General features: G+C 25.4%; 1 protein-coding gene and 1 long non-coding RNA gene across 4 annotated transcripts; one reads left to right on the plus strand and one right to left on the minus strand.

Annotated features, from left to right (window-relative positions):
- Window positions 1-6,356: 6,356 nt before the first annotated feature.
- Window positions 6,357-11,697, minus strand: LOC149890104 (uncharacterized). Its single transcript, XR_016451629.1, has 4 exons — window positions 11,545-11,697; window positions 10,746-10,813; window positions 7,020-7,068; window positions 6,357-6,530 (listed from the first exon to the last, which is right to left on the minus strand). It is a non-coding gene; the product is annotated as an uncharacterized LOC149890104 (long non-coding RNA).
- On the plus strand, window positions 6,422-12,506 carry LOC149890105 (uncharacterized). 3 transcript variants are annotated; one of them, XM_090084562.1, is made up of 14 exons: window positions 6,422-7,073; window positions 7,177-7,215; window positions 7,479-7,523; window positions 7,674-7,727; window positions 8,009-8,105; window positions 8,208-8,373; window positions 8,469-8,661; window positions 8,775-8,813; window positions 9,275-9,424; window positions 9,881-9,943; window positions 10,102-10,167; window positions 10,515-10,586; window positions 10,771-10,827; window positions 10,932-12,506. In XM_090084562.1, exons 1-14 carry the CDS (start codon window positions 6,495-6,497, stop codon window positions 12,057-12,059), a joined length of 2,748 nt encoding a protein of 915 aa, XP_089940688.1. In that variant the 5' UTR covers window positions 6,422-6,494; the 3' UTR covers window positions 12,060-12,506. The 3 variants fall into 3 exon arrangements, with proteins under 3 accessions (XP_089940688.1, XP_089940689.1, XP_089940690.1); XM_090084563.1 differs by lacking the exons at window positions 10,515-10,586; window positions 10,771-10,827; window positions 10,932-12,506 and adding an exon at window positions 10,252-10,451 and having other exon boundaries at window positions 6,495-7,073; XM_090084564.1 differs by lacking the exons at window positions 6,422-7,073; window positions 7,177-7,215; window positions 7,479-7,523; ... (4 more) ...; window positions 8,775-8,813; window positions 9,275-9,424 and adding an exon at window positions 9,590-9,638 and having other exon boundaries at window positions 10,932-12,502.
- Window positions 12,507-14,271: the final 1,765 nt, after the last annotated feature.

Below are 14,271 nucleotides of genomic sequence, written 5' to 3' on the forward strand. Positions count from 1 at the left end.
TCACAATAAAAAAAAACTAAGTTTTGTTTTGTTTGTAGCCGTAATAGTTTAAATGAATACTTTTATACATTTAGCTATGCTAAATTTTTATCAATATTCCATCAGAATTGATTACAGCGGCTTCCGCACATACAGATTTCCAGGTTTATTAAATTTTTATTTTTACGGGAAGCTAATTTCCTCTTACAGAAGTTTTTACTTATGTATAGAAAAAGCTAACTATCAATTCCAGAATTTTATTTGCTTCTGTATAAGCAACTATGCTTTTTCGTGTAGCGCTCCAACTTCTATGAGTATTATTATTTAATTAATGCTTTCATTCTCTCCCTACCTGCCCCCGTGTTTTAAGACAATCAAAAAAATGAGAGTGTAAATGATAAGCTGAATGGCGAAACATAGAGTTCACACGAAAATAGAGTTCACGCGAAATATAGAGTTCACACGAAAAATAATAATTATGAATATATGGAAAATCACGTAGTTATTAAACATCTCCGTAATAGAGAAGTTTAATTAAAATCCATAGTTACAATGTCAAGTTCAAGGTAAAAAGAATTGGGAAACAGCTACCTGGAATATGTTACTTATGAATGCTAACATGGGCGCCGGCAGGATTTTTTACAAGGGGGGGGGGGGGGGGCAAAACAAAATTTAACAGTGATATTTCAAAAACTACATAAATGTATCAATTTGTCAAGTCATTTTATAAGACCAGTGACAACAAAAAATTAAAGAAAATATAAAAATAAAAACACAAGAATTAAATCATTGTTATTCAGTAAATAGAAATTGTAGTCGTCTGCGTTCACTTCCAAACTTATTTACAATTTGTTCCATAAATTCAGATTTTCTGGAGCGTATTTTTTCACAATGCACGCTCATCATGCAAAGGCCAGACAAACGCTCAGATTGCTAATAATGCTAAATTATACCTAATAATGCTAAATTTTATATTAATATAATGATTAGTTAAAAAACATTAAATGATTTATTAAATACAAATTAGACATATTCCAAAAAACAAAACAAAAATTAAAATACGCAGGTTAATGCAAGTTAATCAAATTAAATATATATAATTATAATAATCAACATTTAGCAAGCAAAAAACACAAGGTAATAGTATTATTAAAATGAATATAGCACAATAAATTGGAAAAAATAAATAAATAGAAATACAATACAAACAAGATACATTTTGCCAACAAACAAAAAAACAACAGCATAAAAAAGTAAATGAAACTGACACATTGACATCTTTCTTCGTTAGTTCGAAGTTTATTTGTTTGTGTAAGAACTTTGTTATTGTAATTCGATTTCTTTTTATTATTATTATTATTTCCTCTCTTTTTTTTGTTTTCTATACTTCTCCTTTATCTATTGTTTTTTCTATTTATTCCTTTTTTATTTTTCTATGATCTTTTTCTATCATATATTTTTTTAAACTTTCATTCAAATATCTTTTTTTTAAAACATAAAATATGCCTTTATAAAAAAGCTTCCGCCATCGTGGAAGTCATTGCATTTGATAGTAATATTTGATTTTAAACGGTAGTAGTTTACATTAAAATGAGTAAACTATAAATGAGTTTAAGTTAACAGTTAAAAGAAATTTTATGAATATTAAGTTTGTTATTTTGTTTTTCCAGGAGGGGGCAACTGCCCCCTCTTGCCCTTGCCTGCCGGCGCCCATGAATGCTAACTTCAATATATTCTATTATCTTTCGAAAAGACATTAAGAGAAAAAAATAACGGTATCTGTAATATACTCCCTAAAATGGACTCAAAATCATGCTAAGCTTCAAAAAAAGAAGGAAAAAAATTTAATTTAATGCTTCCATATTTCTTATACTAAAAAATTTAAGTTTTCCAGAGTTTACAATACACTTAACAAAACTCTTAGGTAAATTAAATCACTAAAACGTCATTAACAAATTAATGTTGTTTTGTTATGAGTAGTGTGTTTTGTCATGAGTATTATGCTATGTTATAACGCTGATAATAAATGTAATAACAATAATAATAATAATAATAATAATAATAATAATAATAATAATAATAATAATAGTAATAATAACAATGATAATAATAATAATAATAATATTAATAATAATAATAATAATAATAATAATAATAATAATAGTAATAATAATAATAATAATAATAATAATAATAATAATAATAATAATAATAATAATATTAACAATAATAATAATAATATTAATAATAATAATAATAATAATAATAATAATAATAATAATAATAATAAGAATAAGAATAAGAATAAGAATAATAATAATAATAATAATAGTAATAATAATAATAATAATAATAATAATAATAATAATAATAATAATAATAATAATAATAATAATAATAATAATAATAATAATAGTAATAATAATAATAAAAATAATAATAATAACAAAATAATATTAATAAATTTTAGAAACAGTAATACTAACAATAGGAACAACTTAAACAAAAATAGGTACAACAATACTAATAAGGCGCTTGTGTCAACTTTTTTAGCGCTGTCATAAAAAAAACATCTAAGTCGAGTTAACATAACTTTTTTAAAACTAAAAATATAAAATGGAAAACATCCCAAGAACTTTTATATTCCTAATTCATATTAAAAAATTAAATTACAAATAAATTTAGTTACTAAAATGAAACTTTTTACAGCTTTTATAATGAACTAAAAATCTTTGCAAAAATAGTTTGTTCTCAGTGTTCGTGTACTCAACGTGAATTTGAATTTGCTAATTTGCCAAACTTAAAACAGTGAATGTAACCTTCAGTATTTTCCATAGGTCACATTTTTATGATAAATGAGTTTTTTATATTTAAGTTTTACTTTTCACAACAAAAAACTTAAGTTTTGTTTTGTTTGTAGCCGTAATAGTTTAAGTGAATGCTTTTATACATTTAACTATGCTAAATTTTTATTAATATTCCATCAGAATTGATTACAGCGGCTTCCGCACATACAGATTTCCAGATTTATTAAATTTTTATTTTTACGGGAAGCTAATTTCCTCTTTCGGATTTTTTTTATTTATGTATAGAAAAAGCTAACTATCAATTCCAGGATTTTATTTGCTACTGTACAAGCAGCTATGTCTTTTCGTGTCGCGCTCCTACAGTAGAATATCAATACCTTCTATAGAATATCAATACCTTCAATCTTTTTTTAAAACTAAAAATATAAAATGGAAAAGATTCCAAGAACTTTTATATTTCTAGTTCATATTAAAAAATTAAATAAAAGATAAATTTAATTACTAAAATGAAACTTTTTACAGCTTTTGTAATGAACTAAAAATCTTTGCAAAAATAGTTTGTTCTCAGTGTTCGTGTGCTCAACGTGAACTCGAATTTGCTAATTTGCCAAACTTAAAACAGTGAATATAACCTTCAGTATTTTCCATGGGTTTCCAAACTTCTCGTGCTATTTGATTTTTATTTGCATTTGTTTAAAAATATAGTTTCAAAGTGTGACCCAATATCAGTGCCGAGTTCAACTTTAGCAGCAGTTTTTTTACAAGGAGAGAAACGCTAAAAAATTTCATTCGTCATCTGTAATTCTTGTGATTAATAAGAAACATTTCTCGAAAGAACGAGTTACTATTGATGAAACCTAATAACTTGTTACAAATTATGGAAAAAAACCTATTTCGATTTTCGGTAGAATTAACGAAGACCAATCAATTCGACGAATATATAAGGGTTTAAAGAAGAATAGTTTTTTGACAATAATTTATGAGTTTTAGTAGTCGGCGTTCACTCGTAAACATGCGCAGCGAGATAAATTGTTACACTCCTGTAACCAACGATTAGATTACAAGTTGCAAAGTGTTACGATTATGTATAAACCAACTGTTAAACAATTGAAATATTGTGTGCGTTTTTCTATTTGTTCTTACATAATTGTGACTAGATAAATTACAACGAACTAAAAAAGATGCAATTATTCGTAATTTAAAAATATAAAACGCTTTTATTTCAGAAACTGAAGTAAAAGTCTGCCTCATAATTATGAATGACAAGAAGAGTTAATTTATGGCTGTTCCGCAATTTTACTAAAAGGTAAAGAACTTCGCAGACTTAAAGTCATCTATAAGAAATGAATGCAGTATTATATATTTTTGAGTAGTGAAAATGTTGTGGGTAAATTATCATCTTTTAGTACTTGCTTCCAGATTTTCTAAACTGTTGATTCTTGTAACAGTAAACTAACTAGTAAAGTTCAAGAAAGAATTTTAAATTGAGATATCGAATGACTTCTCAAAGATACTATTGAAGATTAACAACACTTTTAAAAAAGCTCACAAAGGAATAATATTTGCGATATTAAAAATGAGGCAGTTGTTAGTAACACTTAGTTTCCGAACCAGAAAACTTAAATTTAACTAATGATATTTTGCATAACAGTTTGAGGAAGTGAAATCAGATTTTTAACCTAATTAAGAGTGAAAGTGGAAATTGGATTTAAGAACAATTAAGTAGAAGTAAATAAATTAAGAACGGGTTAACAAAAGAAAAGCAAACAAAGACTCTAATACCTTTCGAGTAACCTTTTACTGTTAAAAAGTTGTTATGAAGTTTAAAAGTCGTTAATTTAATAATTCATCTGCTTAATAAGTCGGTAAACTTAGAAGTTGGTTTCTATCCATCACTGGAATTTGACTTCATTCTTTTCAAAATGTTTCCGATTTACTTTAATTCTCATTTTAAAAACGTGAAATTGACTCCTTGAAAACGTTTAAATAGCCTTTAGGAGATATCAAAAGGCATATGTGACCGAAGAAGAGTGTGAAGAGTAAGAGATAGAAAGGTATTTCTTATTTTTAAAAGTTTTGTGTTAGAAAATTCGCGAGGTTATAATAATTTTGCTCTATCTCCATGTTTAAACGTTGGGAGAAAGTTTTTGATTTTTTCTTAAAGTAAAAATTGTTTAAAGTTTTAGCTGTAATTTAAAAAAAAACAACAACAACTTATGCTTTAAATAATTTGTTTAAGCAAATTATTTAGAAAAAAATGTGTAAAATAAAGCGTGTTTTAAAAGTTATTATTGCTAACTAAAATTAACAACTCATTTTCTCCCAACTTTTAAAACGGGAGATGGAACAAAATAATTCTAACCTCGCGAATTGTTTCTTGATTTTTTAAGGAGTATTTCAAAATTACTGTAACTTAATATCAAGAATCTTAGAACAGTAATAAAGGTAACCCAAGTTGAGATTACCTGGTTATAAATGAAACCCATTTTTAAGTTATGTTTATTCTATATTTACTATCATCTTTCAAATAATTGGAAATGTTTTCAAAAACAAGTGTTTATAATAAAAAATAGACGTGGATTTCAGTTAAACATTGAAGCTTGAGCGTTAAAAAAAACACTTGTTGAGTTTTTAAAAAATGTTTATGGATCTCATTATAAATTTTGCCTAATTTCTACATTAGCTACTGTAATGTGCAAATTTGGAAACCGAATTTCATGGCATATAATTTGAATTTCTTATAAGTTTCAAACTTTGGAAAATTTTTTAAAGAGATGTAAAATTTTTTATTCACCTGTAATTTAACGTAGTTGACTGGATTACTTACAAAAATAAATAAAACTAACAAAAAATTTTATTTATCATTACTGTCATAAACACGCTCTCTTGGTTTATTAGTACAGTGAACAAAATTAAAATAAAGTATAATAAACAGCAAAACATCTGCTTAACATGGTTTTACATTAAGAAGTAGAGAAATTAATGTTTTTTCTACTTTAAAATTATACATGCCACATCAAAAGCAACATTAACTTAAAACTTTATATTTAGAAATATTTTTAACTGTTTTCCGAAGTTCTGAGGACTATTGAAAATGAGTTCTACGGTAAGCAAATTTACTTTTTAATATAGTATTATTATATAGATAAAATTTCTTGGATAATCAGATATTATTAAATTTCATTACTTATCAAATTTTTAACATTACTTAACTGATTAATAATCAACTGAGTAATTATAAATCTGGTAATACCTGACAAGAAAATCTAAGATAATAAAGGTTTTGGATCACTAATATTTTCAAAAATTCAGCGCAGCATTCACTACTATCTCATCATAAGTTGTTACGTCACTAATTTATAAATTTAGCATAATTAAACTTTAAACGTTATTATTACTGATTTATATTACAGCTTGTAAAAGATGTTGCTGAAACGGACTGCATAAAAAACTATGAAGTATTTGATATGCCTATAAACTTGGTTTCCAAAATAGGTGAAGGAACATCAGCTTCAGTCTTCAAGTATAGCTTAGGAAACAAACAAACGGCCGTGAAGTTGATTAAAACCCAATTTTCTCAAAGAAAAACAATGCTAATTGCAACAAAATTAAAAAAACTACAACATAAAAATGTTGTAAACTTTCTAGGTTATTCTGTAAGGCCAACCGCTTTGTTTTTTTGAATTATGCGCCACTAATATTGAACAAATGGAAGTCAATAATCTGTCTCAGCTCATTGATCTCCTAAATGAAGAGAAAATTTTTTTATTTCAACAAAGATTAGATTTTCTTTTACAAATGTCAGAAGGAATTGAATATTTGCACGAACACAATATAGTTCATAGAGATATCAAGCTTTCAAACGTTTTAGTGACAGGGCATCAGTACAATGTAACTTTAAAAGTCAGCGACTTTGATGACTTTGTTGATATAAAAGCAACAGTTACATGTAATATGACGAAGCCCAACAATCAAGGAATGACCCTTGCCTACACAAGTCCTGAACTGTGTAATTGTGAGGTGGAATCTCCAAACAAAAAATCCGATATGTACGCTCTTGAAATAACTGCATTCGAGCTTTTTAGCAGTTTTTCCACAGCATGGCATGGTGTTATACCATTGTTTAAAGATATACTTTTGCTTGATGCAATCAAATCTGGAAAACGACCAAACATAAGCCACATTACCGGTTTATATACGGAAAATACAATTAATGTGGTTATAGTTACTAACCTGATCGAGACTACATGGCAAGACAATCCAACGGCTAGACCAACCATATCTAAGGTAATAAAAAAAGAAAAGCTTTAATTTCACTTTCACTTTGAAATTTAGATATAAAAATATACTAAAGATATATATAACAAGCTCATTAACAACATTTTTTTAGTGGAGAGAAACAGTGTCAAGTATAATAACATCTGTCATGGTAGGTGACCTTTCATGTTTTAGCTATAGCAATAACAAACATTTTTATTGCAAACTTGTAATTTATTTAATTCAAAAGTTGTTTTTTTAATATGCATCCTCACATACCTATTCATTAAAAATTGACTACCACGCCCACCTTTATACTAGGCTAAAAATAAAACTTCTGAAAATTTATTTCATGCAATGTGAGAGTAACAAGAGTAGTACAATATTCCAAATGTTATTTAACACAGTTCATTATAAATACTTATATTAAATTAGGGTGCACCAATTCAAGCATGTGACATAAATACATCAACATTGCAGGTTTGTTTTTTTTTAAATAGAACATGCAAACAAGAAAACTTGCAACTTCTACAGACTTTTGAGTAATTTACTTTTAAAGAAGTAGTTCTGAAAATAACCCTTCAATAGCACACAACTTTCTTCCTAACTATTTCAAAAATACAATTATAGGTATCAAGTAGCATTCAGCCATATCATGAAGAGAAGATAGTAAATAAAAGTCAGGTAACAAACCCATTAGGTTACTAACTCAACAATGATAACAACAAAGAGCATTTATATAACTTAGACTTTAGTAATTATCATTATAATATTTATAATAATTAAAATATATATTATAATAATTATAATAAACTTTATATTAAAATTTACTTTTGCTGCAGAATTTTATTCATATAAATCCAGAGGGAAAAAAAAACAACATTTTGACTGTCCTATGTTTTTATATTGTAAATAGCAAGCCAATTTTTTAGGAGAAACTCAGTGATTAAAAATTATAATTTTAGAGAAAACGACTTTCTCCAATTAAGGCAGCAAAGCACTATATTTCATTAAAGGAAGATCCAAGTTATTTAAAAAGAGAATTTATTAACCAAACAAAAGGTCAGAAAACTTGTCAGAAAATATATACTTTCTAATGTAAAAAAAATAATATCAGAATGAAATATTACATAACAGATATCAAATATGGTTTTACTTGTATAGGTTTTGGAGTGTTTGCATGCAAAAGCTTAAAAAAAGGAGAATTCATAGTAGAATATAGGGGGGATTTCGATGCAAAAAGCACACTGGAAAATAAAGAAAAGTTATACGAAGAAACAAATGCTGGCAGTTATGTTTATGACTTTTTACACAAAAATATTGAATACTGGTACTAAACTAAATTTTATTCTAAAATTCATCTAAATTTTATAATGTTTTCTTTATTTATATTGATATTCTTTTAAAACAAAAATTTTTATTTAGCATTGATGCAACTCCATACAATGAATACTTAGGACGCTATGTTAATGACTCAAAATACTTTGCAAATGCATACATGAAAAAGATTTTGCATTGTGATGTTCCTCATTTATGTTTATTTGCTTTGAAAGACATTTGTGTTGGTGATGAAATTCTCTACTTTTATGGAGTTGATAATCTAAAGTGGCATGCTGAGGTTTTTTTTATTTTCTTCTCAAGTTTTAACTACTTATTTTTATATTTTGCCAATTATTTGCATTCCCTGGTGATTTACTTAAAATGTTACTAAAAAACCTTTTTTTAACTCAGGAATTTCAAATGAAGACAGAGCAAAAAAGAATATCAAAGGTAAAAAAACCTTTTAAAAATTTTATCCACACTTTATAAGATAATAACTGTGTGCACAACTATTTAATAATACCCAAATAAATTGTTTTGTAATAAACAAAGTTTGCTGCACCCTACCTCTAAAATCATTTTCACATTGTTAGAGCCGTTCTGTTTTTAGGGCTATCATAAATTACACTTTTTTTTTTCTTCACAAGGATGAATAATAACTTAAGTGAGAAAGATTTATTTTTGAGAACAATTTACTGATTTTTTTAGTTCTAAAGTTAATTTTTGATTTTGAAGCATTATTTTCTTGTTATCTCAAAGTCAATTTAAAAAAACAAGATATTTTTGAAATTTTTTTTATATTCATGTTATATTCACTCTTGTTACTAAAAAAGTATAATCAAAAAGTGTTTATTTTATATGAGAAAATTGATCTTTTTTTTTTTATTGAAAAAAAAACAACAAACATTTAGATTGAAAAATTACAAAGACCGAAAAATGGCATAGAACCAGTTGAGAAAAGTGCACAGTTAGATAAAGACAAAGAAGTCAGAAGTGATGTACAGTTTAATAAAGTCACAAAATTGGCAGCTACAGATTGTGATGAAAAAGACAATATTCAAGTAAATATTTCTAAAAAAAGACTAAATGAATATATAACAAACATACATGATATTATTATTTAAAAGCAAAATTTTTTTGGCAAAAAAAAAAAACTTCCTTCACATGTTTTGCAACATACTTATAACAGATTCATTATTTTAATTATATTACTTCTTGTATTTAATCTTAAAGGTTCATCTGATGTACTCTAACCCTAAAAATATTCTTAATAAAGTAAGGATATTTTAAATATAAGGAGTAATATTTTTTAAAACCTAGTATTTATAAGCAAACTCAAACTCATAATGAAAATTCAAAAGATATTTGACTAGATTTCTACTTTGATTCTGTTAATTCTATTTCTTTTTCAATTGTTATTATACTTTTTTCATCATTGGTTTTGGCTAGTGACTTTATCAATTATCAAAAAAAAAGAAAAAGAAAAAAGAAACATCTTTTTATTTTATTTACAATAGATTTTTTCATCAATCACCCAAGAACATCAAAGTGAAAAAGAGTCTTTACCCCAAACTCCACAGGTATACTGCTTTTGTAAACAAATTCATGCTTTTTAATATTTGAAGATTGATTAAAACTAATTGATCATTTGAGAGCAAAAATATTCAGCATTTCAAACTTTAATGGAAATATTTTATGTGCAACAAATGATATAGATTTTTAAAAATTTAATTTAAAGTCCTGTGATGAAGAAAGAATTGATACTCTAGAAAATGAAAGCACATCAAGATCAGATTCCAGTGAGGTATGTGAAGTTTTAACTTTAATTTACTACCACTTTGCATTTATGATATGATTTGATTTAAACAAAATGCTAATGATTTTTTAGGATGACATTGATTTTGAAGCTCTTAACTACAACTTAGTTTTAGAGATAAATTTATTATTTTATTTGTTAAGCTGAAAACAATTTTAAATACACAAAATGTTTTTTTAAATACACAAAATGTGTTATTTAATTTAATTTTTTAAATGTTATTTGATTATGAATAACTTTTCCATGTTTAAAGTGATCAAAATCAAGTTAAGTTTATTGCTGTTTGATTTATTTTTGATTAATGTAGCAAATATCTTAATCACATTTCTTTGCAGATATCCGATATTAAAAATGCCAAAATAGCTTCAAGCACTTTTATGATAGATGATGTGACAGACAAATCTCAGGTAAAAATTAAGCTGACTTTTTAATAAAAAATATTTTAAATACTTAACATTTTAAAAACTAAGAAAAACACTGATTTTATACTAAACATAATAAATCTTTCTTAGCATTATATGAAATAAAAATCAAGAAAAACTATTAAAAAAGAAAACATCTCTTACTTCATACTATTGTTAAATATTCTAGGTAGGTCAAAACAGCCAACCAACATTGCCTGATGAAGAAATGCCTAAAAAAGTTAAGGTACCTTTGAAAAATACATTTTTTTTACACAATTTATAAATCAATCTGAATAAAGTTAAATCCCAAAATTTTCAGAAATTGAAATTTAAAATTCTAAACTTTAGAATGTAAGAAAAAAGAAGCCACATCGATTTTGCATTTTTTGTAAAAAGTTTACATCATATTTAACAAGACACATAAAGCTTATGCACAAAAGTCATCCAGAATTTGAAGTTGCATCATCAATTAAATCAAAAAAAGAAAGAGATGAAGCTTTTGGAATGTTTAAAAGAAAAGGGATTTTGGAAGTCAATGTAGCTGAAGCTGGAAAAGCGGAACCAAAATATGAAAGAGAACGAGAGGCTCAAAAATATAAAGAAATTAGTTATTGCAGTCAATGCCTTGTGTTTGTTTCAAAACGATTCTGGCACAATCATGTGAAGTCGTGTCAAAAACACTCATGTCAAAAAGTTCTTCCTGTTCCAGTGGGGCTTCTAAGATTACCTGAAGAAGCAAGATTAAGTGATGAATTTAAAAAAAACATTTTATCACATTTTCGAACAGATAAAATTGGTCAGATTTGCCTAAAAGACATAACAATTCTTAAAATTGGTTCAGTCTTTTATGATAAAGAAAAGAGGAAACTTGATAAAGTTATGGAAGCAAGAAGCTCTGTCAGAAACGCCATGAGACAATTGGCACATCTTTACAACCTATTTTTACACTTCAAAAACTTACCAACACAAAGTAAAGATTCTAGTAGTATGTTTTTGCGCTCTAACTTCTTTGCCTTAAGAGAAGCAATAGATATTTTTACAAAAAAGGCAGATTCAGGCATCAAAGCTGGTTTAAAACAAAATTTATTTTATTTAATAAAACGTGCTGCAAAAGTTCTTAAAGCATTATATTTATCAGAAGCAAATGACAATGATGCTAGTGAAACTGACAAGTTTGTTAGTGTTTTAGAAATGTGGGAGGACTTTATCTTTGGAGATGCCACTTACCAACTAAATAAAAACAAAAACGTAAAATCCCGTAAACCATCTGAACTTCCAGTTGAAGAAGATGTGATTGCTTTTCGCAATTTTGTAATTACAAAAATGGCAGATTTAGCAAAAGATTCCTACCAATGGTTTGACTCTGAATGTTTTGTTGAGCTTCGGGATTGCGCATGTGCAAGACTTACATTGCTAAATGCTAGAAGAGGTATGGAATTACAACTATTGTTTTTTATACTATTTAACAAATTCTAAAATAATATCAGCTATTAACATCATATCATTTCAGGATGAACTACTTCCATATAACTTGCATAATCTTAGTTTTTTATAATTACAAATACAATTTTATCTAAGCTTAAGAAAAAAAAAATTAGAGCTTGTAACTGATGTTAATGTAATTTTAAATAGTGTTAATTTAGCAAGATAACCTTGTGGTTTTTTACTATAAAAGATATTTTGTAAAACATAAAGGTTTTCAACTAATATTTATGAGATTGACATAAAAGCTTGTTGTTCTCACAAACTTTGTGGCTTTAAAGTCTGTTTACTTCATTTTTTATGTTAATTGTATACAAGATCTTTTTTTAAAATCTATGCCTACTTTTTAAGTGATATAACAAGGTCAAGAATTATAACACATGATTAATAAATCAATAGTTTCTGCTAAAAAAATAAAAAATAAAAAAAAAATAAAACAAGAATCCTCATAAAACAGTATTTGAGATTTTTCTTTGATTAAAGTAAAATTGTTCTTCGAATAGAATATTAACAGATTTAAATAATACAAATAATTAATTATATTGGTAAACTAAACAAACCTAGTAGAATAAACATATGAAATGGTAGATCATTATTATAAATATATGGTAAAAATATAAAGGCTAAGTGTCAATAAATATCTTTTTTTTTTTTCTTTTATAATAATAATAACAGTAATAGTAATAATAATAATTATTATTATTATTTATCTTTTAATTTATTTTATTTAATAATATCATTATAACTTTATATATTTTATTTAATAATATTATTTTTAATATTACTATTTATTATTACTACTATTATTATTATCTTTATTATTACTATTATTACTATTATTATTATTATCATTATTATTATTATTATTATTATTATTATTATTATTATTATTATTATTATTATTATTATTATTATTATTATTATTATTATTATTATTATTATTATTATTATTATTATTATTATTATTATTATTATTAAAAAACCCAATTTTACCAATAAAAAGTTAAGCAGTGATTTGTTGCAAACATTTGTTGTTAACATTAAAAAATTGTTTGTTTTGATTTTTTGGTTCACTGTATACTCAACAACTGGACTATTAGGAATGAAATTAAAATAAAAAGCATATATTAGCATTTCTGTTCTGCGTCTAACAGCCTCACTTGCCAATATTGATAAAGCTGTATGCAACTCGTATTATTTGATGTATTTTTTATTAATAACCAAAAAAACATCAAACAATACGAATTCTCTTTAAAAAAATATTAACATATTTTCTACAATACTATAGTATTGTATTACATATATATATGTATGTATATATATATATTTATATATATATATATATATATATATATATATATATATATATATATATATATATATATATATATATATATATACTGGAGCCTTAGCCTTTTACTTTGAAAAATATAGTTCTAGAACCGCAACCTTCAATATTTAGAGTTATATGTGGTCCTGATATATTTATGGTACAAAAGCTAACGTTCATGAAAAAAACTTCACTTCAAATTTTTTTGTCTTACAAATAATTAAGTCATTTAATTGAACGCTTTTATTCAAGCACCATTTTATTGAGGAAAAGTATATTTTTCTTAAATTTATTATTAGTTGATGGGATGTTATTTAAAATTTTATTTTGTATTTTTTTAAAAAGTTAGTTGAAAATTAGGTGCCTGAGGGTTTTTTTAGTTTTTTTTTAAAAGTCTCATGAAAAAAAATCTTACATTAAATTGCATGATAGAAAATAATACCCTTGTAGCCAACTAGCCCCGGTCCCTTTTTCGCCCAGTTTTTTTCATTAAAAAAAAAAAACAACTCTTAATTTGAGTTTTTTTATGTTACTCAGTAGGCTCATGTAATATGACATGTAAGAGGATTTTTTTGCAGCTCTGGCTGACTGGTGTCCTAACACTCCTAAAAAGCTTCAACTTTTAAAGTGTAACTGTGCCTCTTGATAAATATTTTGATTTGATCAAAAAAGATGAATTTTGTGACGATTGAAAATTTTGATGAGAGCAAATTATCGGTTGGAGAAATTTATTCAACAACCATACCAATTCAGTACCAAAAGATTCCGTTTTTTTATGATTACCCATCTGGGTAATTATATTTTTATTATTTTAATAGTAATTATAATTATATATATATATATATACATATATATAATTATAATTACTATTAAAAT

This window comes from Hydra viridissima, unplaced genomic scaffold, assembly GCF_058129835.1.
Source record: "Hydra viridissima isolate aposymbiotic clone 2 unplaced genomic scaffold, HvirCarnegie_v1 scaffold_4, whole genome shotgun sequence".
NCBI lineage: Eukaryota > Metazoa > Cnidaria > Hydrozoa > Anthoathecata > Hydridae > Hydra > Hydra viridissima.